General features: G+C 34.1%; 1 protein-coding gene across 2 annotated transcripts in view; it reads left to right on the top strand.

The window, feature by feature from the left end:
- The window catches only part of LOC129254297 (solute carrier family 12 member 4-like), a 60,469-nt gene extending 34,583 nt beyond the window's left edge, over positions 1 to 25,886 (top strand). Inside the window, exons 11-27 of one of the 2 annotated variants that reach the window (XM_064115676.1) lie at positions 666 to 723; positions 1,394 to 1,687; positions 2,082 to 2,300; positions 2,792 to 2,896; positions 3,675 to 3,763; positions 5,980 to 6,059; positions 7,866 to 7,898; positions 11,313 to 11,401; positions 12,697 to 12,803; positions 13,552 to 13,671; positions 14,579 to 14,668; positions 15,763 to 15,854; positions 16,467 to 16,574; positions 16,719 to 17,023; positions 17,427 to 17,560; positions 19,554 to 22,417; positions 22,588 to 25,886. In XM_064115676.1, the coding sequence (XP_063971746.1) occupies positions 666 to 723; positions 1,394 to 1,687; positions 2,082 to 2,300; positions 2,792 to 2,896; positions 3,675 to 3,763; positions 5,980 to 6,059; positions 7,866 to 7,898; positions 11,313 to 11,401; positions 12,697 to 12,803; positions 13,552 to 13,671; positions 14,579 to 14,668; positions 15,763 to 15,854; positions 16,467 to 16,574; positions 16,719 to 17,023; positions 17,427 to 17,560; positions 19,554 to 19,645 (2,015 nt within the window). In that variant the 3' untranslated portion in view covers positions 19,646 to 22,417; positions 22,588 to 25,886. Of the gene's footprint in view, positions 1 to 665; positions 724 to 1,393; positions 1,688 to 2,081; positions 2,301 to 2,791; positions 2,897 to 3,674; positions 3,764 to 5,979; positions 6,060 to 7,865; positions 7,899 to 11,312; positions 11,402 to 12,696; positions 12,804 to 13,551; positions 13,672 to 14,578; positions 14,669 to 15,762; positions 15,855 to 16,466; positions 16,575 to 16,718; positions 17,024 to 17,426; positions 17,561 to 19,553; positions 22,418 to 22,587 lie in introns of those variants that run through there. The other variant, XM_064115677.1, reaches the window with a different exon arrangement.
- Positions 25,887 to 27,215: the final 1,329 nt, after the last annotated feature.

Here is a 27,215-nt window from a genome sequence, read left to right as displayed (position 1 = left end):
GGTTATTCCAGAATGTTAATTTACGGAATAGTAAATATGAAATTTAAGCTTTTCAAGCTTTATTACCCCAAAAATAAAACTTTTGAACACCAATTTCTTTTAATTTCTCTGTAGTATGTCTACATTTCTACCAACTAAGAAGTGTTTGGGCAGTTATAACACAATGATTTTATTTAAAAAAATACTGAGTTTTTTTTTCGCATAACTTTTGAACAAACAATTGCTTTGAAAAAACAATAACTGTTCTGGGTTTCTTTTCTACCACCTTAACTTCTGAAAATAATTTAAAGTGAAAATAACAGAGTTTTTAAAATGGTCTAATATTCCTACTACTGCTACAGCCACTGTTGCTGCTGCTGCGTCCACCATCACTACCATCACCATACAGCTTCTACTTGAAAAATGATAAAGGTAGTAGATGATGTTGGTCATGGTGATTAACATAGTGATACATTATCTTTATCGTGATACATTATCATCATGATGATGAAACACAATTCTGATAAATGATGGTATTAAAAATCATAAGGATTATTGGCGTGAGCGAACATGATCGAATTGATGGTAATTATTGTATAAAAGAGATGGTAATTATTGTATAAAAGAGATGGTAATTATTGAATAAAAGAGAGTGTTTAATCCTTAACCACCTCCTCGTTTTCTAGATCTTTCATCTGTTTTGTTCTTCTCTGGAACTGTTGCTGGTCCTGTCTTGCGTGACAAGTGAGTTCTCCTCTTCTGGTTTCTCCCATTTGTTTTCAAAAATATTTTTTTTTACATTTCAAGCTTTCAATGATTCCTCTGTCTCATTCGAAATTTTGTAGCATAGCAACGACAGCACATTCTTTAGCGATGGGCATCGTTATACATGTAGTCATGTATTTATAGTACATTTGTTTTTTAATTTCTCCAATGAATAAGATGGGTATTTTAACTGGTATTGACACTATGACTCTCATCTGAATATCACCAAGCAAAGTGTTACATTTAACCAGTAGAGGTAGAGAATTTCCACTATTCAAATGGGCAATTATCACAATTTTTTCTCTTGTTGCTTACTTCGATATGAATATGAAAAAGGAGTAAAAATGAATGCAAATTTGGTCAATAAAATGCTGCCACTTTGTATTTTCAAATAGTGACTTTTTATTTTCATTTCATTACCAATTACGAGAGTGTAATGGTTTGAGTTTTTAGCCTTCATGTAGGAATTTTTTTTCTGTGTTTTTCTTGTTTACATGTGTCATGTGCAATTGCTAGCCTTAGAATCAAAAGCAATATTTTGGGCAGTAATGACTTCATGGACAATTCTTTAACAAAGAAGATTTCCTGCACTTATATGAAATTTTATGAAAACATTTAGCTAAAGGTATGCGCATCTGTTCTATCTCAGGTACGGTCAAGCCATAGGTGGAGGTCTGATAGCTGCCGAGGTATGCTTCCCGACAGTGTGGGTGGTGCTTATTGGTGCCTTCCTATCTACTGTTGGGGCGGGGCTCCAATCCTTGACTGGTGCACCACGTCTCCTCCAGGCCATTGCGAAGGACAACATCATCCCTTTCCTGTCTCCGTTTGGGAGGGGGTCCGCAACGGGAGAACCTACATGGGCCCTGCTGCTGACGGCCCTCATCTCAGAGATTGGTATCCTGATCGCAAGTCTGGATCTGGTTGCTCCAATCATCACCATGTATGTTCACTTATTATATATCAATTAATGATGATCTTTTCACAATTAAGATTAAAATTAATCTATTTGCAATTCAGATTTATGTGCTCATTGTGTGGTTTAATATTTCAGAATTAAGACAAATAGACTTGTACGGCGTGGGTGCTATCGTAGCGATTGTCCCTGGGTCAACGGTCATGGAACACTATATGTTACCACTGCTTGGGCCTGTTCCTGAAAAAGTTGCATTGAATGCAAATTAAAGAAAGCGTAATTTTCTTTATATTCACGTTTAATTGGTTGAAAATCAAGTTGCATTTGATATTTGGAGTTACGTCTGATTGTCAATCTTTCTCCAGTGGGTCCCTTGAAATTGTACTGATATCGTTTTCATGTGTTCATCTCAATTCTTCAGGTTCTTCCTCATGTGCTACGCCTTTGTCAACCTGGCCTGTGCCCTTCAGACCCTCCTGAAGACCCCTAACTGGAGACCCCGATTCCGCTTCTACCACTGGATCCTGTCTTTCTTTGGTCTATCCCTCTGCATCGCGCTCATGTTCATCTCCAGCTGGTACTATGCCCTTTGTGCCATCGCAGTGGCTGCTTTCATCTACAAGTACATCGAGTATCAAGGGTAAGAAACCAAGCCAGGCCTGTAGCATGTACATGACTACATGTAAAATGATAATACTCTTGTATAAGAGTGTCTGACCTCCATCGCTATGAATACTACATTGGCTCATGCATCTTACCAGGTACCCATCTGGGTAGAGAGTGGCAAATTCTGGATGGATGCCTTCATCAAAATATAAAATAAAAATTGCCAGACTTTCAAAGCAACATGCTTTATAGAATATCTTATGAACAGTGAAAATTTTGCTTTAGTGTGTGCCCACTTGTAATGGATCAATTATAGTTTTACAAAAAAGTTAGTCAATGTGTAGGAACATTGACCAATTTAATTTGATCAAGTTTAATTTTTTTGTATTATTATTTCTTTTCAATTTATTCTCTTTAGATATGAACTTACTTTTAAGCTATATATATATCTGTCTTTGTGGTGTTTTTACAACTTTGTGTTCCAGTGGTATAGATATAAACTGCTTCCTGCTTTTTGTCTTGTAGAGCCGAGAAAGAATGGGGAGACGGGTTGCGTGGTCTTTCCCTTACCGCTGCTCGCTACAGTCTATTTAAGCTTGAGGAAGGTCCCCCTCACACCAAAAATTGGCGGTATGTATCTTGCTAGTTAAGTCTTGCTCAGTCGCATAGCTCTTTTTGAAGACATATAATGATTCAAAGCAGAGCTGCCAACTATAAGGAAAATGGCATAAATTTTGTGCTTTTCACACCAAATTACACGACTACGCTTTTTTTACCTTTATTTATACACTTTTTAGTGCCAGTAGCTATGTACAAAATTTTAATGCACAGATAATACATTGTGCAGTGGCGAACTCATCCGAAGGCAGCAAATACTGCCACTGCATGCATGATTGTGTCGCTTTGCTTACATTGCTGCGCATGTGATGATTGCCTCGGTCGGGCAGTGTACCATAGTTGTGCGTGCATTTCATTGCCTATGGAAAATTCTTGCATAAATCCATATCCACACACATGCGCAAAAGGGGAAGTTACCCCAGAAGTTACCTTTCCATGTTTCCAACGAAGAAATCACTGTATTTGAGGATTGTTACTTAGGGGAAGCCAAACACTTTGCAACGCAAAAGGAATCACTTTTCGTATGTTTCATTGCTTCAGTTTCACAGAGAAAACATGAAAATATTGCTTCATATTCACGTATATATAGAATATGACACAGATTTCACTATTTCTGGCTGAAATTAATTTCCTCGATTTTTTTCTTCAAGTGTCCAGAATTGGGGATGCGGTTTATCTACGTCCGTGGTTTATTTTTTTAAAATATGGTAGTAGTAGGTATTGTTGATGTCGTCACCACCATCGACATTATGATAACTCACGTTTGTTTTCATTTTTTGTTGTTGTATAGTCCTCAGATTTTGGTTCTATGCAAGCTGAACAATGACCTTGTTCCTAAACATCGCAGACTTCTCACCTTCGCCAGTCAACTTAAAGCAGGTATGGACTCCAGAGTAATCATGGCTTGATTGATAAAAATGTATGAGGTTGTCTCCACTTTTAGTAATTATGAAAATAATAGGGTTATTTCTTTGACACTCAATTGTCTGCCAAATGCTTTAGACACCAAATTTATTACAAATTTAGCCAAGTCATCATTTTAATGTATGTAAGTTCTTAAAGGACTAGATATATTTGCCAGATAGCCATTTGCTTCACCTTTGGGTATTTCTTATAGCAGTATGTAAAGTGACACATGAGTTAACAAAGGAATTATACATGTTTTTGTGCTTAGTCAGATTTTCAATCATTAAAATTTTTGTCAGATAAAGTTGACATAATGTCTTTGTAATTGTAAATTATCGATATTAAGAAGCTTTTCAATGCAAATATTTGTCATTTTGTGATTATTTGATCAGGGCTCTAGGAAATTCTGTCCCATTTTGTTTTACAAAGAATATATCTCATTTAGCACAAGAAGATACTGGTCATTCATTAAAAAAAAATGTGTAATGGCTTTATGAAACACCCCATGCAATGCACTGTTAAAGAATTTCTTGCCAAATAGACAGGGTTTTTTTTTTTTTTTTTAAGTAATCAGATATGAAACAATCAATAAAATACACAACTTTCATTTGATGATTTAGTGCTATACTTATCTTTCTGGCATCATCAGAAGATCAACTCACATGTCCTGAATTGCTTAAAAGTTATATTACTGATTGCAGTGACAGGCCCACTGGGTGACCTTCAACTCTTGTTTTGACTGGCAATATCTTGCAGGAAGTAGTTACCATTGCTATTTCCCATGTTGCAATGTTTATCTCTTAATAGCACATCTTTATTACAGATAGGATATGTTCGCATGAGAGGCTGCCAAAGTCAAATAGTTTATTTTTAAAGTCTCTAGTATATGAATAGGATATGTTTACACAAGAGTCTGTCAAAGTCAAATAGTTTATATTTAGTAAACTCTAGTTTAAGTTTGAAAGTGTTGGCAATATGGTTGTCACAAGTGTCATCTGTGTTGTAGTTAAGGGTAATTGCAACCTAATGAATTCATTTATGACCAGCCTTTTGTGATTGCATTTTAGAAGAATAGTTTACAAGTCTAGTCACTTGATCTTTCTGTCATTTGAGCTTGCATTGTAGACAAAAACAAGAAATTGAATATAACATTTTAATGAACGAACTGAACTTGTTTCGAGGTAAATCAAATCTCATCCTCATCCTGAAAATTCTAAACAGAGTCATTTGTGTTAATACACTTCGGATATGAAGTAAATTTGAAGAATGTAGCTGTGTTTTATAAGTTTCTTGTTTAACTTAATTATTTGATTTGGTATTTTTAGGTGTAGTAGTACCATCTGAACATAGCTCCTGTAAATCTTCACTCACAAGTAGACAGTTGGGTTCTGATAATAAGATAAGAATAAATGGGAGATTAAATAGGCATCGGTATATGTCATCGCTACAATTGATTGAGATTCCATATGCATCATTTCCTTTTCGGATATTCCCTGGTTTTCATTCACATTCTCATCCAGAAATTCCATTGATGATATTTAAGGTTAAAAGGAAACAAACTTTTTATGCAAGATAAATTCTAATTAAAGTGTGTGTAAATTATTGCTAATTGTAAAGCTAATTTATTTTTGAAGTTCAAATTCATTGACAAATATGACAATAGCTCATCTGAAATGTGATAAATTTTAGATACTAGTATTTTGTTTGTTGCATAATTTAAAGAAAGTGCATTTTTTTTTATTTGGTATGAAATCATTTCTCAGGATACTGTGTTCATTAGGGCTTCCTGAAATACAATCACAAAAAGTTGTAAATTTGTGTTCATATGACAAAGAGAAATAGTAAAATTGCCGGGAGAGGGCACTTGATCTGGCTAATTGATTTTTTAAAGAGTTGGTTGATAAAATGTGATATAGTGGTTAATACAGCATTGTAAGATAAAAAAGTTCAAATGATAGTCAAATATAATCAGTGACATTATTGAACCAATTCAAAAATTTTGAACAGGCTTAGAGGAAAGCTGTTTCAATTAAAACGTGTTTAAAAAAATGAATATTCTGTCATAAAATCAAGTTAAAATATGATTTGTGCTCGAGTTCAAAACTGGTCACACATCTTAAACCCTACAATCATTTGTGTTTTTTTTTAATTTTAAATGAGCCTTTTGCTTCCCCCCCCCCCTTTCTTAGGCAAGGGTTTAACACTAGTTGGTTCTGTTTTGGAAGGAGATTTCCGCACCAAGTATGGCGAATCCCAAGCGGCCCAACAGGTAAGATTCCTGTCTCATACAAAGCTTTACTTGTTTAGGACTAAAAATTATATATCATGGTTGTGGAAACATCTGCAAATGCCTTAATCAAAGCCGACGCTATCGAGCTTGATGTCAAGTCCAGCTTTGACTTACACAGTACGCTCTTGCATAGATATTTTGGCATCCTAAGCTAAAGGAATTTATGAATGAAATATTTGTTCTGTACTGTATGTTCCAAAGGGTCATGCTTGAATTGTCTTCATAAGCAGATTGTCACAGCATATAAAAGTAAGTTTACCATTAATGGTATTAGTGGCAACATGGTAAGTTTCATTGTTGAAGCTGAATTAAATGCAACATGATCTTGTGATTTTTTACATGCAAGTGGTATATTTTGAAAATCATTCTTGTGCTCATATACCTGTTAACATTTCTCTTTTGAAGAAACTGTATGAATTTTCAAATCTTAGTGGGTTAGTTTCTTTCATATGAAGACCGTAGATTAATTTTAATTTTACAATATGCAATACAGCATACAAGTGAAAATTCAAGGCCCATTCAGATATGGCATGGCAAAGTTTATTCTTTTGTAGAGTCAGTGGAAAATGATGCATCCCAAAAAGCGTTGCAGAGGCCAGCAACTTCATTTGTTGCAAGGTGACAAGAACTAGGGACCAATCAATATATTAAATAGTGCAAATTAAAACAAGTTAGCTCATACAAATATTGGCTGGATTTGTGCTGATAACTACTTACATCATAATAAAAACTTTGGACATTTAGGTTGGTTTTTTTTTGTTTACTTGAATCATAAATCAAATGTTTTGTCATAAGTGAGGGAAGGTTTCATTCATGTTTAAGCACTGAAAAATGGTGCTGAAATTTGTCACATTATATCTGAATGAGGAATTTTAGTTATACAATGTTGAACATTAGGAAGAGCGCAGTTGAGGTGATCTACAACACCCATGCAAACAAAGACTTTGTTGCAGACAACATTGTATACAAGGATCATGAAGGATGACAAAGTATTCTAATGATAATCATGTACCAGCAGCTTAAAGACTATTATTGCTTGCTGCCATGCTGGGTTGGTTTTCTCACAATTACTCACTACTCACATGTATATGACTTGGAGATTTGTTTTCTTGTCTATGCACTGTGCATCCAGTAAGATACTACTAACATGAATTACCATGCATGGGAACTACTTTAGAATACATTTAGATAGATAACTCTTTCGTTTCTCATTTGTTTATAATTCAACCTTCCTTAAGTTTATATTGAAACCCCTTGCTTCCAGATCCGTCTACCTCTAACTTGGTTCTGTAATTTAATCAAACAAAATATTACTTTGATTTTAACTTGCATATGTAAAGTATTTTATATGTTCTATCTGATAGAAATTGTCTCGGATTTTCCTGCAAAATCTCTTCTGCCCTAATTTAAATCGATGCAAATAACTACATAACTGTTGCTAAATAATGGATATTTCTATAATGTTGGAAAGAAATTCATAATTTAAAATATTCTATTTCTTCTCCAGATAAACATTTATTCCATGATCAACTGTCTTTTTATTGAGTTGGATGACATTATTTTCTTAATCACAAAAATATTTGAAAAGTATTTCATTCCATTTTACTTGTGTAAAATACATTTTATTTGTATTGATTCACTTTTATTTGAGTTCTTCTATATTTTACAAGTGAAACGGCAAGTTGAATTTCTTCAAAGAACAGTTGAGATTATATAAATATGTGTATTGAATACCATGTCTCCTTTCCAAAACAACCTCACACCCACAAATCTGACATGAATCAGATTGGGTACGGAGAAGCACAAGCCGCCAGGGAGGTGAGGTCCGATTTCATTCTTCACTTTTGGCTCAACAAAGTTCAAATTCTATTCACTTTTAACAATTACCACCATCCAAGATTTCATTTGCATGATGAGTTTTTATTGAACAGATTTTACTTGTGTTGGAAAAAATCTTTTAGTTTTAGTTTAACATCCATGCTATTACCTGATGCATTAACTCTCTACTGGTGATTAGTTTCCTTTATCACACTTAAAAATGCATGTCTGCAAAATTTATTGGGCTGCACGATATCCAATAATATTGAAATACTGCGACACTAGAAATGTGAGGAATAATGATGTTTGGTTTTCTAATGATGCACTATATCATTTTCAGAGATGGGGACAGAGAGGGGCAGAGGGACAACTGCCCTCTTTTCCCCATGATTTTCCAAGTAGTTGGGGGAGAATAAGTGGAAGAACAGGTAGAAAGAAGAGTATAAAAAAAGAGAGGATATGGATATATGTTGATTCATCATCATTTTAAAGTTGAACTGAATACCCAATTGCAGTATATGATATTGTGCAGCCCAAAATACTTTCATCCTTAAGTCAATCCAATCATTATTTATTTTTAAATAAAAATGATTGATGGAAGTTGATTGAGCAGGACCCGAATCTGTTGTCATGCATTTTCAATGAAAAGGCATACCAAATCAAATTCCTGTTATCACTTTTGTTCAACACATTAATCATCATAGTTTAACCTTTGTATCCATGTTTCATCCATCTGAGGTTGATTCACCAGCAGCTAAAATCAAATTTGATTGGTCATCAAATTCTTGAAATTCATTTAGCTATTACTGGATCATCCCTCTAATTTCAAAGTTACATTGTCCTTGCTGGAAAAATATTCTACTATTTTCTATTGCTTCTGCCCTTTTTGGCGGAAAAACATGTTAATGGCATTCATATGTACATAATATATCATAACCTTGGTTTGCTAGCAAAACTAAGCTTTTCAAATACAAACTAATAATTCGTAATGATTTATTGCACTATTTTGTTCATCATCATTCATTTCACCTTTGTTTAATATTAATATTAACTCAAACTTTTTATGGTATCGTTCTTGGAGTATCATGATACTCATGGGTGAATTTTTGCTTTTAAGGACCAAAATACATACAACTACGCAGTCTGAAATTTGTTCAATAGACATTTGGGCAATTTCATTTGAGAAAACCAATTACCTCATGTATTCATGGTAGAAACATACAAATTGATGTAATGAATGCTGACATGAAGAATGCTTGCTGATCATAAAGTAAACAAAAAATGTGAAATGCGGAAATTCTTTCTGCAATTTTTAAATATACGTTTGTACCTAGTGATACTTATAAAGGCTTTGAATGTTATCCTTTCTAAGTGTAGATACCAGGGTATCTAAAAGTATGGTTTTTGCCCCGACCCCCTTCATATGAACAAACTATGTTGACATTTCTTGTATGTTGCTAAATATCGATTGTGTTACATTTGAATATTTATCATTCATACAAATTCAGCATTCTTCTATATGATTGATGTATTATTTGTGTAGCATCATGCGTTAGGAAACACTTCATTCTCATTTCATGACTTTTTACTAAATTTGGTGTGTGTGGTTTTGATGTTATAATATAAGCCAGTTCACGGTTAGCTCATGATCAACTTTTCTCCAATGACCTTTGTGATTTTTTATTAGGATAAACACTATCATTTTCAAATGTAGATGTTGCGTAAGCTATACCGGTACAGTATTCAAATTCTAAGAACAAAAGGCATTGTATAGACCAGGTGACTAGAATAGTACATCAGGGATAAAGTTTGGAAATCTGTTTTATTGTCTGCCTTTGGTACATTTGACTATTGTTTAGGCTACTGTCAAATACCAGTGATTATGAAGGCTCTAATTATTACTCTTAAAAAGCCACCTTCATGGTTGTCTCCAATGACCTTTTTCTGCTCGTGCGCAGTTTACAACCGTGAACAGGCTTATTCACTTTGCTCAACATTGTTTTGAGATGGAATTAACTAAAATTTAGATTTGATGTGTTCCTGTTTAAATACATTGTAGTTTCTTAATATGATTTTTGAATCAAATTAATTATGTGTTTGGTAATTTGTCCATTCCTTCTTGAAAGGGGGAGAGTTTTCTTTTATGTAATGTAAAATGCATTGATATGTTACAGTAAAAGGAACAAAACAGCAAGAGTTACATTAAATTTAACTTTAGCCTTGACTCGCAAAGGCAGATTATACCATTTGAAAGCATATTAGTGAAATAAAAGTAAAAAATAATACTTAATTGAACCTGATTTTAAAATGTTGTTCACATGTTTCTTTCAAGACATCACACTGACTGACCATATGATTGATTTTGATAATTAATTGTATATTGTAGCCATGAAATCAATTGTAAATATTTGTTCAATTATGAAAAACAAGATCTGTATAATTTACATGATAACTTACTTTTGGGAGGTGGTCTTCTCCATGCAAATGAAAATTTGTCTTGTTAATTAATCTGAAAGATGAATATTTTACTGCACGCACATAATATTGCACAAGCAATCATCATGTTTGTTGTTAACCTACTATGGTATATTGCCTCACCAATGCACTTCCAAATTAAATGAATTTTTTTGCATGATGCAAAACAAATTTTAAGAAACAGTTTACAGTATTTGCTTCCACAGACAAAATGTGTAAAGCTGGTTTTGGGCTGGTTTTCATATAAATTTTATTATGATTTGCTGAGAGTGAATTTTATTTTTGGTATTTGCTATTGATGACAAGTTTATTAAACTTTCAGTTTTGATAAAATTTTCAGTTTTCATATAGCAGTTTTCCAAAAAAATGATTTGCTGATAGCGAATTTGTTGCTGATATTTGTTATTTGATTTTGATAATAACTTTTGTGAAACAGAACCCTGTAGTATCAGTAAAAAAATAAGAAGAAGCCCAACACGTCCCTTATGACCAGTCTGCGATTTATTTTGGAACTGAAAATACCTTATATACATGTAATAATGAGATAATAATATAATACTGAAATATGCATTCAACTATTAAACACTACTGAACTATATAAACTTTATTAATTACCAAGTACACTTAAAATCATAGCTGATCATTATACCGCTGTCACATATTGCTGTTAAGGTATGTGCTGGGCTTATTAAAGCTGGTCAAGAAAAGTGGTATGAATAGGAGGACCCTGTATTGATTTTAATGCAATTCTATTACTCATTTTTATTGATTTATTCATTGTTCATAATTTCATTAAGCTGTTGAATTCTAAACCTCATGTTTTAAAAGGTGATACAAAAATGTTTGTGATATCAGAAAATTAATATTGTAAGAAAAAAAAATTACCAAGCCCAAGAAAGAGAGGATATTGATGAACCCTTTTTTCACAATTTTCTACAGGAACTGAAGAAGATGATGGATGAAGAGAAAATGAAAGGTTTCTGTACTGTTTTGGTTACTGACAATGCGACTGAAGGACTTTCTGCATGGTAAGTATACCGCATGTTTGGTTTCGTTTATTTTCTCCTCCCCTGACTGTTTCTACTCTTTCCATCTCATTTTGTTTTCTTGAATACTGATATTCTGGTTTTATATATAAATTCAGTAGTTACAGACGTCCCACAGTCAAAATGAAATCCATGTCATTTTCACCAAATTTTGTTCAGGTTTACTTAAGCACCTAAATACTCCAAATATGCACAAAAAATAATAATGTGGGTTCAATTGCTTGATTTTTTGCTATTGAGCTTCAAAGTTCACCTAATTGGAAGTTCTCGAGAATTCTCGAGAATTGCACATTCAAAAGAATTGGGTATTTTTAGACCTTACAAGATCACTACTCAGTCAAACTCCATGAAAATTTCATCAGATTTTACAGTTTAGTTCAAAATTGCTATTCTTGTTCTTTTAAGGCTAGCAGCACCTTCCATTCTAAAAAATAATTTGAAAGATGACAAAAACATATCTAAAATATTTGCAAAACCCATTTTCAAAGCCCATGTCAATTTCACGAAAGTTTGCCAGGTTATAGAGGAATGAATACGGTACTTGAAAATAGGGGTTCATGTACTTGTGTTCAAACTATCAGCAGTTTTGTTGGAGCAAATAAGTTTTATTTAAACGCCAAAAATGCACCAAAAAGCCTTGTATCTATGTGAGGAAATATTCCAAACCACTCTACCATTAATTCAAACTCGTGGTCATATTTGTAATACTTTGCAGCACTGCAGAGGAAAATATTCTGATATTGTAGAGGTATTTTAAAAATGGGTCCATGGATTATTTTCAGCTATATAATTAGCTCCATAAAAGAACACATGGGATCTGCATTTAAAATGCAGATCATGGGGAAAATCAGCTGATGTATCCTATATGCATAGCTGATTAATCATCTGTTCACTCATGTTGACATCATTGTGCATTACGTAAAATATGCGCAGATCATGATGCGCACAAACGTTACTGTGGAACGTCCTTAAATCATCAAAAAAATGTTACATTTTTTCTGTGATGTTTATATTTCTAGTGTTAGGCTTGTTTAAATGGAATTGACCAAGTTAAGTTTTAACTTCTGGGACCTGTTTCATAAAGACTTTATACAACAATTGTAACTTTACCATTATGGCAAATATCATGGTAACATGGCTCAGCAGCCAGTCACAGTCAAGCTTTCCATGGAAGTTGCAATAATGACAACTTAACAATAGTTGTGAATCTTCTAACTGGCCCCAGATAACCATTAACCTATAATACATGTATCTTCTTTTTTTTTTCCTGGTCACAGTGTTCAGATGTGTGGTTTAGGTGGTCTGAAGCATAACACAGTTGTGATGGGATGGCCGTATGGATGGAGACATAACACAGATGAGAGATCTTGGAAGGTGTTCTTAGGTAAGGGAAAATAACCCAAGTAAAAAGTTTTGGGAAGAACAAAAAGATAAAAAGTATGAATCTGATCTTTGATCAGCTTTGTAGAGCACCACCTCATTAATATCTTTCTTTCAAACACATAACAAGAATAATTTGATCGTGTCCAGTTAGGTTTCTCTCCAAAATTGATTTGTGAATACTAGAGCAACAAATAGTATGACGTCTATGTTGAATTATAATTTAAGAATTATTTTCATTGTGCTGCACTCCACCCAGGTGAGGTGAATGCGTACGCGGTAGGATTTATTCCTTGACGCTTTAGCGCCGATATGGCGGCTCAGCTACAGCCGGGATGATACTATGAAACCACGTATCAAAGCCGGTTGAGTATATGCACATACATGTAGTAACAGCGCTGTATAAATGGACATATTATTGTTATTATTATTAATGATAATGACCTCATATTTATATATCGTAATAATCACATCATATTTACCAAGAGTAGCTACTTCGGTTCCGAAATTTGTTCTCCCAGCAGGCTGTGCTTAACATGATTAAGGTATCATTTCCACAGCCTTAGCTACCCTGATCGGACACTCAAGTGTGTGAGGAAACACCTGGGTGGAGAGTGGCAAATGTAGATAAACGCAATGCCAATTGATTTTAGAACTGTATACATCTTTATGAAAAAGTTGACATACTATTATCCTCACTATGTTTAATATTAATTGGTTCATCTTCTTTTGCTTTCTCTGCATTAATTTAGATACTGTTCGAGTTGTGTCTGCCAGTCACAATGCCCTATTAGTGGTGAAGAATTGTCGGTTGTTCCCGGCCAACAATGAGAAACTTGATGCAGGATGCATCGATGTCTGGTGGATTGTCCGTATCCTTTGACTTGAGAGACTATTCAGCAACAAAAATTATAAAATGTTTGATTAATTATTATTAAAGGCAGTGTGTTGAAGCTGGCAAAATGTTCAAAGACTAATCTGAGCATTGGGATAGTATGCTTGTTATTTAGCTGTATAAAAGATCTTTCAGGATCGTGCTTTATAAAGGCTTAATAAATAAACAATTTCTAGAACTAGCTCACTGTCAGCCATTCAAATTGAACTTGAGAATGGTAAATAGTCGTCTTTACAACATTTTGCCATTGAACAAAGGAAATACATTATGTGTCCATTCCACATAGCTGCCAACTATTCCTACTTTTGGAAGATTGAGTGTTATTTTTTATCTCCAGAAGTGCATGATTTTCATCAACAAAAAGTCAGTTTTAAAGTAAGCAGCTTCTGTAAAGATTCCTACTTATTTCTGTTCTCAAAAGTTTGGCAGCTATGACTCCAAACATCTAAATGGCTACCACATTTTATTCGCCAAAACTCACAATATTATTGATATTGCGCCCTATACCACCTGATGGGTGAGTGACTTCCTAATAAGACAGTTTGGGTAGTGTGCTGATAATTAAACCAAGGTTTAACCCTAGTCTAAACTAGAATTTTAAACTACACTTCTATGTGATGCTGGGCTTTATGATAGTCCTTCTTTATTCATGGCAATTATGATGTATCAAATTTGAGAATTCATGATAATTTTTTGTATTTTACTATTCTTTCCATTTCACACCTTGACCAGTTTCGCAGCAGGATAAGAATAGTTTTAATTGATGAATAAGATGACAACTGGTACCCCATACACACCCAGGTGAATGAAAACTATGGCTATCAGAGTACCACCCTTTGTGTTTTAATTTTGTAAATAACCTTGACTTTCCCCCTGCTTACCAGATGATGGTGGTATGCTTATGTTGCTCCCTTTCCTTCTCCGCCAACACAAAGTTTGGAAGAACTGCCGCATGAGGGTGTTCACAGTAGCACGTAAGTATTACTTCCATTCAGGCATTCATAGGGATGCCACTTCTGTCAGCCATAGAAGGCACAGTTTATGTAAAAGTGGCCATTCTAAATCATTTACAGACTTAATTGAATTTGTAATAAGTTTCATTCCTCCATACATATTCAGATTTATTTCATTAATCCAGATTTAAAAATAAATTTGCCCTCCACTGGCAGTACTTACACATACACGCATGAAACTTTGAAAGAAAATATAAATAAACATGTGTTTGTAATACAACAAAGAAAGAAATTAGCAAAATCAGTACACTCTGAAAACAGAGACTGAAGAACAAGTGAAATGAAAAAAAAGATCACTTTAGTCAACTGTATGAGAGTGGATGGAAAACACCATGCAAGGAAAAAAAAAGGTTTGAGAGTGAACTAGAAATAAAAAGTCGGCACAGTGAAGAAAGGAATAGTGAGAGAAAATAGGATAAAGGGAAAGAGATTAGGCACTAAGGTGTACAGCTGCACATTAAACAGTAATTGTGTAATATACAAATAATGCATGTAAGCATGTGCATGCAGGGCCAAATAATGAACGGTGTGTGAAAAGAGCCCATTGATATACCACACCAAGGTCCGCAGGACCAAGTGCGATATATCCATTTGGCGAGTTGAGCACTGAGTTCATTATTTAGGGCCTCTATGCACAAGAATGCGTGCATTGTTTGTTTTATACAACCCCCCTCCCCCATGTTACTGAGTTGCCCCAAATGCTATATTTGATCTAAATTCTAGATAATATTCTAGACCTCGCACTAGTGCATTTGGTATGATGTCAGAGTGCAGGATAGTGCATTTTGGATGCCATAGTGTAATTCGCTGAATATTATGTGATTCGATTTGGACCCATCAGATAACAGAACATTCTTGGGAGTTGTATAATATACTATAACATACTCTAGCTACTCTTTCTAAGTTTTGTGTTATTGGCCCCTGTCATTTAGAAACTAGTACTGTGATATTTTTACACTTGGATTTAATCATGAGTTTGCACCTTCTTGAATGCTATGAGACAAAGATATAATTTTGATGTAATTCATCATGTTTCTTCTTTTTGTGTGTTACAGAATTGGAAGATAATAGCGTACAAATCAAGAAAGATCTTACGACTTTCTTGTATCATCTTAGAATCGAGGCTGAGATTGAAGTAGTTGAATTGGTGAGTGCTTCTGTCATTGATATGTGTCATTCCTGTGTCATGCTACAAACCGATATCCGATACTTCTACAACAAAATCTACCAATCAACTTAGATTTCTAAGCTTCGGAGAGACTCTTAAGATCATTGATAGCATTTATTTAATGAGACTGTATGAATGAAGTGTGCAAAGTTGTAAAAACTTCAAAGACGTGTAAATTTTAGTTTTCATTAAGAGTAAATTATTACTTGCTGACCACAGACTTGGTGAAAAGCATTGGAAATACCTTTTACGGAGACATCTTTTGAAGTATAGAGCAAACTCGGGTGTACCAGCGAGAAGTTTTCTGGCCAAGCCTCGGGCAACTGTCGGGCCAGAGAAAGTGAGATAATGACATTACCAAAGGCAATCTCCAGTGGCAGTACATAATGATTACTGGTCATTAATTTCCTACTCACAGTGAAATCTGAATAGTGTCAAATTCTTATGAAAACACTCATAATACGAAAGGAAAAGAAGCATCCTACCATTTAGAAAAATTGATCGAGCTAATTCATCTCAAAATACTAGTGGACATATATATGTTTATGATGTCAGATTTCTAACAAAATGTTCTATCTATGTCATGCACAGCACGACTGCGATATTTCAGCCTACACGTATGAACGCACACTCAGGATGGAACAGAGGAATGAGATGCTTAAACAGATGAAACTGTCCAAGAAGGAGAGTAGAATGGAGGTATGTTTGTACAGTTTACAGTCAACTGCTGAAAAGTGTGTGATGAATAGAAAAATTAGTGATTATTGCCCATTTATGTAGGAAATTAATTAAGATCATTATTGATCATGTGTTATGACCCAATATTTCATTTCCTTTGATCAGGCCCAAGCCATCTTTGACCACCACCACTCCACAACGAGTGGCTACTCCTCTCCCAAACGCAAGAGATCTAGTGATAAGACAGTGTCCTTCGACCTTAACACCACGGAATCCCCCTTCGATATCGCTATAGTAACGGAAGAAGGTGAAGAGGAAGAAAATGAGCATGACGCCGTTGACACCCCTCTGGTTAAACTTGACGACACGCCCACCGATGAATCCCCTTCCCACCCCAAATCTAATGGGGCCAACGGGTCGGCAGCAACGGAGAAGAAGAAACATGAGTTCAAGAACATGCACCTGCAACCGTAAATATATATTTGGTTTTATTTATTCAAATGAGCTTCATATTTAAAAGAGAAATATTGGCTCTCCCACATCAAGCTCCACTTGCGTGCAAAACCTACTGTGAATGCTAGTGAACGAGCGATTTCTTCACACTGTCACTGAGTAGTTTGATCATGAAATGGAAGAAAATCCAGAATTTATATCTATATTTGGATTTTAATAAAATTCAGTACTATAGAACCATTTCATGAAAGGCACTATTCAGTCATAGATACTTTGATAATAAGGACATTAATCCCCTTCTTCTTTATCCATCTGACAATAGTTACATCCCGCAAACATAAGAATTTAACAAATTATCCATTCAAGCTTCCATCCCGTTTACTATATATATATATTTTTTAAATGTATTTTTTTCTTTAGGTCACTAGGAAATGTGAGGCGCATGCACACAGCTGTTCGTCTGAATGAGAAGATTGTTGAGAAATCCCACGATGCCCACCTTGTCATTCTAAATCTTCCAGGTCCTCCAAAGCACGCCTATGCAGAACAGAATTGTATCCTTAAGATGAATAATCAAAAGATACATAACATTTAGTGAACAACAACAACAGGGCCCTGTGAAGCCACACACACAACACGATCCATTGTGATCCTACTTTTAAGAAAATTCTAATAGCATTTATAGAATAAACATTCCACCTACAAAATTTTAACGGTCACACTTCTGAATGGTGGTATGAATATTAGATCAAAATTCCAGTCTACTTTGAGCCTCCCTATAGAAATAAAATCAATTTCAATTTCCAAATCGTAATGACGTCATCATTGGCTCCGATGCTTTTAGCATTCCTAGTATAATGCTGAACTTCAAATAAAAAAAACTTACTGTTAAAGGTCAAGTCCATCCCAGAAATATGTTGATTTGAATAAATAGAGAAAAATAAAACTAGCATAACGCTGAAAATTTCATCAAGTTATGACATTTTAAAGTTTTGCTTATTTTTCACAAAATGGTGATATTAAAAATTCAGTGGCATGCAAATGAGACAGTCGATGATGTCCCTCACTCACTATTTCTTTTGTTTTTTATTGTTTGAATTATACAATATTTCATTTTTTACAGATTTGACTATCAGGACCAACCTGACTAAACCACATAGTATTAAACAATGGTAATTCCACATGTTCAGCGAGAAATTAATTGTTATTTCACTTGACAATGAGGAGAAAATAAGAATATTTCATATGATAAAATACAAAAGAAATAGTGAGTGGATGATGTCATCAGTCTCCGCATTTGCATACCGACCAGGATGTGCATATAACTATTATGTGAAATTAAGCGAAACTTTAAAATGTCATAACTTTTTTATTTTACATCCAATTTTGATGAAATTTTCAGTGTTATGCTTGTTGGATTTTTTTTTTTTATTCAAATCAACTTTTTGCTGGGGTGGACTTGTCCTTTAACTTTCACATTCAATGTAATATGCGATTTGTTTAAAAATCACAATGTATCGGATCATGTCGTGTGTGTCTGGCTGAACACAAAGTGTAGTGTTTGATCATCCCCCCAGTACCTCATTTCACTGATCAAAAGTTATACCCCTTCAAGATCCTTACGTTCCTCCTTTTCCAATTCCCTTGTTACCCCCAAAGTTTCCAAAACCTGGGGTGAAAGATCATTTGTTTACTCATCCTCTAAGTTATGGAATAGCCTCCCTGAAAACATTACCTCAAAACATTTCTCTTCAATTCTTCATAATTTCTTTTATGATTTCCTAAAAAGCGCCTTGAGCACTCTACAGAGTGGATTTGGCGCGATATAAGTCCAATTATTATTATTATTATAGAACCAATTTTATACTTGATTATTTTGATAATTACATATATGTGCAAGCATGCATACAAATCAACCATGTGATTCATTTTTAATCTCTGTGTTATAATAATAATACTAATAATAATACTAATAATAATATATGCAATTTGTTAGGCGCCATATCCATCTTGTAAGAGATGCTCAAGGCGCACAAGTGAGGTGGGGGCAAACAAAATTACAAGTAACAGAAAATAATTGATAAAATGTGTTAAAGAGGTAAGTTTTTAGCTTAATATTAAATGTTTTGACACTCTTATAGGTCCTAGGAGATAATGTAGATCAATAGGGAGAGCACCAACTGTCCTCTCTCATAGTCACTGAACTGCTCAAAACCATACGTCCATTTTAGTGCTCTTGGTAAATGTGTGTAATCTTGATTTCATGCAGGATTCTGCTTTTAGAAAGGTACATGCTACACCAATACATATATCACATTTTTCAGAACAAATGCCAAAATAAGAGCAATAATGAAACACCTTCCAGTGAAAAGAAAGACAATGTTTATTTTGTTTTCAATTGCTAATGGGTTAATAATGGATGGATAAATGGATGAATAAATGGATAGATGGACTCTAAGATTGAGAAAAAGAAATTGAATAAATAGTATAACTTAATGATTTTGTTGTTAATCTCCACAAGTTTCCTTGACTACAATCCTCCTCCAGATATGGAATACCTTGAGGTATTAACAGAAGGTTTGGATCGAGTGCTCATGGTCAGAGGTGGTGGACGAGAGGTCATCACTATCTACTCTTGATCACTTCAAGGTCATCTAAGGTCAGAGGTCGTACATACCAAAGGTCGCGATCCATCCGATTCTTTACATATGCCAAAGATACCTACATGGTGTGTCTTAATGTGCTTAGTGTCACTGGCTTTTTACATTTGAATCATCATTCAGAGTTAATATACTAGTGTCCTATTTATTACCATCTTTTCTTTTGTTAAAGCATGTCTCTTTTTGCTATAATAAAATGTTTCCCCTTGAAAATTTAATGTCTCACCATAAACTGTGCCACTGATACTTAAATTAATACTTTAATTAATGTAGGGGAAATAGTTTACAGTTTTGTGGTATGCAACAAATTTATCTAGATTTTATAAACCATTGTATACTTTTATCTTTAAAAGATGATAAATATATATGAAAACCACCTTAATTTTTTTCATAAATTATGTTATTAAGATATTTACAGAAATTGTTTGTATTAAACATTTAAAGAAATATATTGCAACAAGTATTTAAAACAAGGGGGACGGTTGTGTGAGTTTTTATCATTTTAAAATATAGAATTGTATTGAATAATCAATTAATAAGTGAGGTCCAAATAAGAGATTATTTGAGTAACAAAGATGTTTGATTATACTTGAGGATGAAATATTCCTGTGTATTTCATGAAGTGTGTGTTGCAGTTGGATTTTTTGTCACGTTTGGTGGACATTATTTTTGGATTGAAATCTTTCCTGTTTTGTGGTGCTTCTTATAGCAGTCCGTTCTTGCATTGGTCTTGATTCTTGTAAAATCGCCTTGTGTGCATGGCAAAATGGTCTTAATTCCAGATTATTCCATATTCCAATTAAAAGTCCTGTGAAAACTCGAGGCTCGAGGGTAAGAAATATTTTCCTGGGTCCTGTAACACAAAGGTGAGCGATTAATTGTATGCTTCATTTCTCACGATTAATTGTAAATTGTATTCAGTACATTCAATCGTTAAAAAAAATAAGATTGCCAAGCTTTGTCTTATGGTCCCCTGCACAAGCCACAGCAGCTGCAGAACACAAAGTAAACTAAATATAATCATGTGAAGAGGATATATTGAAGTTGTTTGTAAGTATGCATGACTGGTGACTGGTTTATAAGTGGTAAATCTCCATGATTTTTATTCTCTTGAGCTATACTAGCAGTTAAAATCCAATCTTCGTTAGATGAAAACTCATCTGAGCAACTGCATGTTTTTTATAAACTATGAAAATGAAGTAGAGATATGGATTATGATTATCAGGTAAAGCAATTCTATCAGAATTTCATTGATTTCAAAGCACCTGTTTCCTCAAGATCATTCTGTGAACCATAGACTTTATATTGACCTGTACATAGTCTCTCAAGGAGATGCCAGTCTTGGGTCCATATTTCATCTACCATCCTAGTCCTAATTTGTCTACTAGTCTGTGGAATAGACTTTATCCCTGGTTTCACCATCAGAATTTAAAGCTCTTTTGCCAAGCACAGAATGTTTCGAATCAAGTCTTATTTTATAAAATAGTTGGAAGTTTATTTACGTCAGTGATTTCCTCAGCTTACATTCATACTTACTGAAATTGATTGTGATATGCAATGCTGTTTTTTGATTGACTTATAAAGCTCTGTATATAATTCAGTCTTTTATATTGAAGAAAAAAAAATTTAGCTGAGAGATATATTTTGGCCTGTTGATATAGTACTTGAAGTAAATTGTTTTAGAATTGTCTTTTTATGAAACGTTCTCGTGTTTTGATGCAAGGGATATTGTGTTTGTTCAATTTTGCAATTGATATGATAAAATTCTTTTGACCAATATCTAATAGATCGATATACTGATTTGTATGAGCATTTATATATGACATCAATTTCACTCAAATTTATGCAGAGCTACAATAACCTGCAAAAAAATATTTTTCTTTCGGTAAAAACTGAATTATTGTTGAAGGTTGTATATGAAATCATTTACATAGTGAATGCCACCTTTATATTAGACATCATTTTTTAAGATGAAATAAATTTTTCATGAGGGAGGTTGCTACAAAGCAAAATAAACTTCATGATCGGTAAATCATATTCTGCAACTTTCATCCGACCTGGGAAGGTTGATATTATTTATGAGTAAGTAATGCACATATTTTATTGTCTTTCTCATTGATGAGCAGAATCTGACCAATGTAGTGACGTGTGACATGTGTATAATGCACCAACTTTTATTTTAAGGATGTTCCACAGTTATGATGTAATGTCATTTTCACCAAATTTTGCATGGTCGTATAGAAAGGTATACTAAAGAGGTGTGAACATCAAAAATTGGGGGTTCATGTGCTTGTTTTCAAACTATCACCACTTTGTTGGAGCAAATGTGCTTTAAAAAAAAAAACGCGTCAGAAGGCTTGTATCTACATAAAGGAAATTTCTATACCACTACCCCATTTAACAACTCAAGGTTATATTCGTCATACTTCGCAGTCACTGCAGAGTAAAGTACTCTGAAGAGATAGAGGCGTTTAAAAATTTCGTCCATAGATTATTTTCAGCTATTTAGCTTCGCAAAATAACACATCAAGATTGGCTGAACATTAGAGTGCCGATGACTGGAAAAAATCAGCTGATACCTGTAGCTGACTACTCACCTGTTCACTTATTGTGACGTCAATTTAAAATATGCGCAGATAGGGATCATGTACAAAAACATAACTTGGAAAGTCCTTTAGTCACACTTTATCTTTGTGAATACCCCCTGTACATTTATATGTTGTGATAGCATGCACTAGTTAAGTGGTCAAGGTATTATTAATACCTCGGTCACATTTGCTCTACGGCGGCCGTACGGCGAATCGAAACCAGCCGTTTTATTCATTTTTATTCAAACCACCTATATGTAGCTGATATAAAAGAATGTTAAAACGGCTGTTATCGACTCGCCGTACGGCCGCCGTAGAGCAAATGTGACCGAGGTATTTTCATTCGCCTGAATGGACTCTTATTCTCAACTTAGTTTGAAAGTTTATAGCTCAGTATTATACATGTTTATAGGTACAGTATCAATATCGGACATGTACATATCTGTATTGTTGGGATTTTTTAGTGAGATAGAAGCTTTTACTTTATATTATGTTCTGTATTTTTAAGTTATTGTGTTGAAAAAAGTTGGAAATTTTCATAGACTAATTTATTTACATAGTATAGATTTGTTTTATATTATTTAGAATTTTGTGAACAAGGATTTTAAAAAAAATAGTATTTATTATTCAAAACAATATTAATCATTTAATGAAGTTCTTCCTGAGGGAATGATATATGCAATTCTAATAGAAATCCTTGATTTACATTTTGGTACTAGATTTTTGCACAATTGAAACCTAATGTATGAGATTGAAGGTCAGTAATGGATTATATATCATGCTAACGTCCTTTGACATTGAGAAGATTTCTCACATATTTTGTTTTTCATATTGTCTTCAAATGTCTTCAAAATTCATGTTCTTGGCAGCTTTTTTTCTCCTTGACACCTGCCTTTTGCAAGTTTTGTCTTTATGCATGTATGATCTTATGTTGCCCTTTTCTGTGTTGTAACAACTCACTCTTTGCCTACCAATTCATGTATACATGTGCTTTGATGTTATTTCTATTGCATTGATATGACCTATTCAGTGCTAGAATGCCATATGTAGCTAGAAGGTGATTGTGTTAATCCTTCCCAGACTTGGGTTCTGATTGGGGGGCACATGCTCTCCTATTCAAAATTAAGCTTGATTTTCCATGTACATCAATTTATTTGATAGATATTTATGATTGGATCCCTTTTTTTTTAATCTTGGACCATTTTTTTTTAACGTTTAGAATCCCTTTTTTATGGTATTTAAGTGTCAAATTTAAGAGTGACCATGCCCCTCCCTCCCTCAAAGTGACCAATGGAAATTAAGGTATTTCTTAGAAGCTTTAGGATAAACTTTTTGTTTACTTTTTATGCCACCTCCCTCCCCCCCCCCCCCCCCCCACTTTGTCAAGATAATACACATTTCATTCAGAGGGAGTTGTGTGTCATTTTTATCCCCTGCTTGAAACATGTTAGAGTAGAATTCTAGCTGCCTGCACATGTCTACAATTTTAGGACTGCAGCAAATATATTTCAGTCTACATGTATTCAAATTTTGCCTTCCCCACATCCCTAGTTTTGTCTTTCAATAAAAAAGAATCAATTGCATTCATTCTTCAAAATAATGTGCAAAACAAGAGATCTGCCAAGGTAGATCAGAAGCTTAAGTTAGATTCATCCAGGTAATTGGAGTTACTGTAGAGTTTTTAATCTTGTTTTTTGCTCTGTACTTAAGTCCTGTTTTATCATTATGTAAGGGGATTCTGTAAAGCCAAGTAACCTCAAGTGGCAAGGTTTGAAATACGCAATTCAATAATGACATTTTAACCAACTTCATCAAACCATTTCTTCCACAGAGTGCATTGTTGTAATGACATAAACCAATTTGACTGGATTTTAGTTGTAGGTTAACAGTTTCATGTATTTGTAGTTGCGAGACTTGAAACCTTTATGGAAATATAATGCAAGTATTAATATTGAAGCTCTTTGACTCTTAACTTCTAAACACAAAATGTGAGGGGAAAAAAATCAATTTTGCTGTCAAAAAGCCCAAAAGCTGTAGCATTCAAAGCTCAGAGCTAATTTATTAGATTTTGTTGTACTATACTTGTTTGCCAGTAGTCTGCTGAAAAAAAATCAAATTAAAAGATAACAAATGTTATGATACGGGACCTTGGAGAGGCTGACTAGATTAATTGAGAGTTGAATCAAATAACCTTTTGTAAATATTCATCTGCAATTTTAAGAAATTATTTAAAAAGCCAATGAATTTCTGCAAGGATTTGTATTTTGTATTGTTGTGTTCTATTTTTATACAAACCTGCTTTTAGCTGAATGTTTGTACGTGGGACGGTTGCAGTGCCCTGGTCTATGTTGTCATTTGAATTGAAACAGTAACATGTACATGTAGAAATAAGATAAAAGTGAACTTGTCTTGTCCAGTAACACTTCATCCATTGACATTAAATCCAAAGTGAGTGAAATGCTTGATACTAAAGGAAATATTTGCTCATACCAAGAAATTTCTGAACTATTATTGGGAAAGGGAAGGGGGAGTAATTACTTTTCCAGCATTATTATTTTTATTTTTTTAATCGAAATCATTTATGGTTTTATCATCTGTCTTACAAACTTGATTTTGTTCTGCTGTTAAGCAAGCGTGATCAATGAGTGGTTTGTATTGCTGTGTACTTCACCATTTGATTGAACAACTTTGAACCCTCTATTCAACTCTCCGCACAGAATGATTTTCTATTTCCTTTGCTGTGGCAACTCCCTTCAATTAGTTTGGACTAATTGTATAGAGGAAGCATTGCAGCAATTCCTCAAAAGTAGGCAGCAGTGCTTGCCTTCCTTACATTATGAGACGCAATTTCTCTGATGTGCGGCTTGTAGGATTTACGTTCCTTTATCACATTTATCACATGACATGTTTACAATGTGGTGCTGATAAAATGACAACATCCTAAATTACAGGTGCGTAACTACACTATTACAGGCCCATATACACGTTAGCCCATTGCCTACTGGAGCCTGTTGGTTCCTGTACATAGCCTATGAGATGAACTGGTTAAAGGTGCACGCAGTACGCTTCTCATTGATACGATGACATGGCAATCATTGGACCTTTGCTCATGGGAATGTATCTTTGATTTTAGAGGTGCGCTCACATTGTATGAGTGAAGGATTTCATATATGGGGGGTGTTTCACAAAGATTTAAGTATGACTTATAGTTGCACTTAAATGCCGACGCATAGATGATATGCAATACGCAGTAGTGCACGTCCTCTTGGAATGATCTGACCAATGCGGGCATGCCTTTTATACCGTATGCAACTGTGCATTTTAGTGCGACTCTAATTCATACTTACATCATTGTGAAACACCCCCCCCCCCCCTGGAGACTTGGCCATCCTCAGATAAACAAGCTAGTTCATTTTACATCCCATATCCATATCAAAATGTACCTCTACAGATAAGTTTCTGTCAATTGCATCTTGATAGGAATACATTGTGAAATTGGTATGCATATTTTGTTTCGGAATATAATTTCTTTCACAGATGGATTTACTAAGTGTTCTAATTGTGTTGATTTTCAAATGATGTGACAGCCGTGTTGAAAATAAAATTTGTAATTTATTCTGTTTAGTACAGCATTCAGTTAGTTTTTTATTGTACTTTGTTGATGTTTGCTTATCATTTCTCTCCCAGTCCTTCATGTAAATTGAAACACTATACAGAGTAGGAAGCATAAATCACAAGTATTTTATTAAAGGGAAATGAAACCTTTGGAACAAGTAGGCATGTGTCGAAACAGAAAAATCAAAGAATAAGAACAAAGAAAGTTTGAGAAAATCGGACAAATAATGAGAAAGTTATGAGCATTTGAATATTGCAATCACTAATGCTATGGAGATCCTCCCATTAGCAATGCGACAAGGATATGTGATGTCACATGTGAACAACTTTCCCTTTGATGGACTATAAAATACCCTAAAAATGTATCTTTTTGCTTTTTCTTATTGTGATACAAACTCTTTACCCATAAAGTATCCTTTAAAAATCTGTATTACATGCCCTCCTCTAGAAAGAACACATGATATACTGATAGATGTGATAAAAGAGGCAATTTAAGTGAAATATATACTAAAGTAATGGGGAGAGTTGTTCACAAGTGACATCACACATCTTTGTCGCATTGTCAATTTGAGGATCTCCGTAGCATTAGTGATCGCAATATTCAAATGCTCACAACTTTCTCATTAGTTGTTTGATTTTTCGCTGTTTCTTTGATTTTTCTGTTTTCACACAAGCTATCTTGTTCCAAAGGTTTCATTCTCCTTTAAGTTGCTAGTACATCTTGAAATCATGGCAATTATTTCTTGATATAATCTTTACATCCATCAAAGATACAGAAACACCAGTGATCAAAGTTTTAACCATTACCTCTCGGGGAACATAAATTGAATCACAATGTTTGTACTTGAAATATACTAAATATAACATGAATGAAATCTGCATAACGTCATACTGCTTTGTAAGAGTCTACCAATTTCATGAATAATTTCTGTTTAGATAATAGCAGTAAACGGTGTGTTTAAACCAGCAATATACTTCCTTTGGATGCATGTTACTGAATTTTCAATACACACAAATACATTACTCCAAGTTTGATACATAATAACTTAAATAACTTACAGAGAAGATTACTTTTTATCAGCTTTTGATGCCTTCCCGGATGCCTTCATTACACATAATTTAAATGTACAAACACTGTACCGCCATATTTTTTTTGGGGGGGGGGTTATGAGCTGATGATGAATGACTCGCTATATCAGATGTTATTTATTTATTTATTGCACATATTTAAAAAGGGTAGCCCAGTCAGCAGAAACACTAGTTTTCATTGGGGTCCTTTGTAAAAATACAATGTAAAATATGCATGAAAATAACCACAAAGCTATATCAGCCCAGTACAAACAGAC

Source organism: Lytechinus pictus, chromosome 2, assembly GCF_037042905.1.
Source record: "Lytechinus pictus isolate F3 Inbred chromosome 2, Lp3.0, whole genome shotgun sequence".
Classification (NCBI taxonomy): Eukaryota; Metazoa; Echinodermata; class Echinoidea; order Temnopleuroida; family Toxopneustidae; genus Lytechinus; species Lytechinus pictus.
The sequence above is the reverse complement of the archived record's forward strand: the minus strand, read 5'-3'. Positions and strand labels throughout refer to the sequence as shown.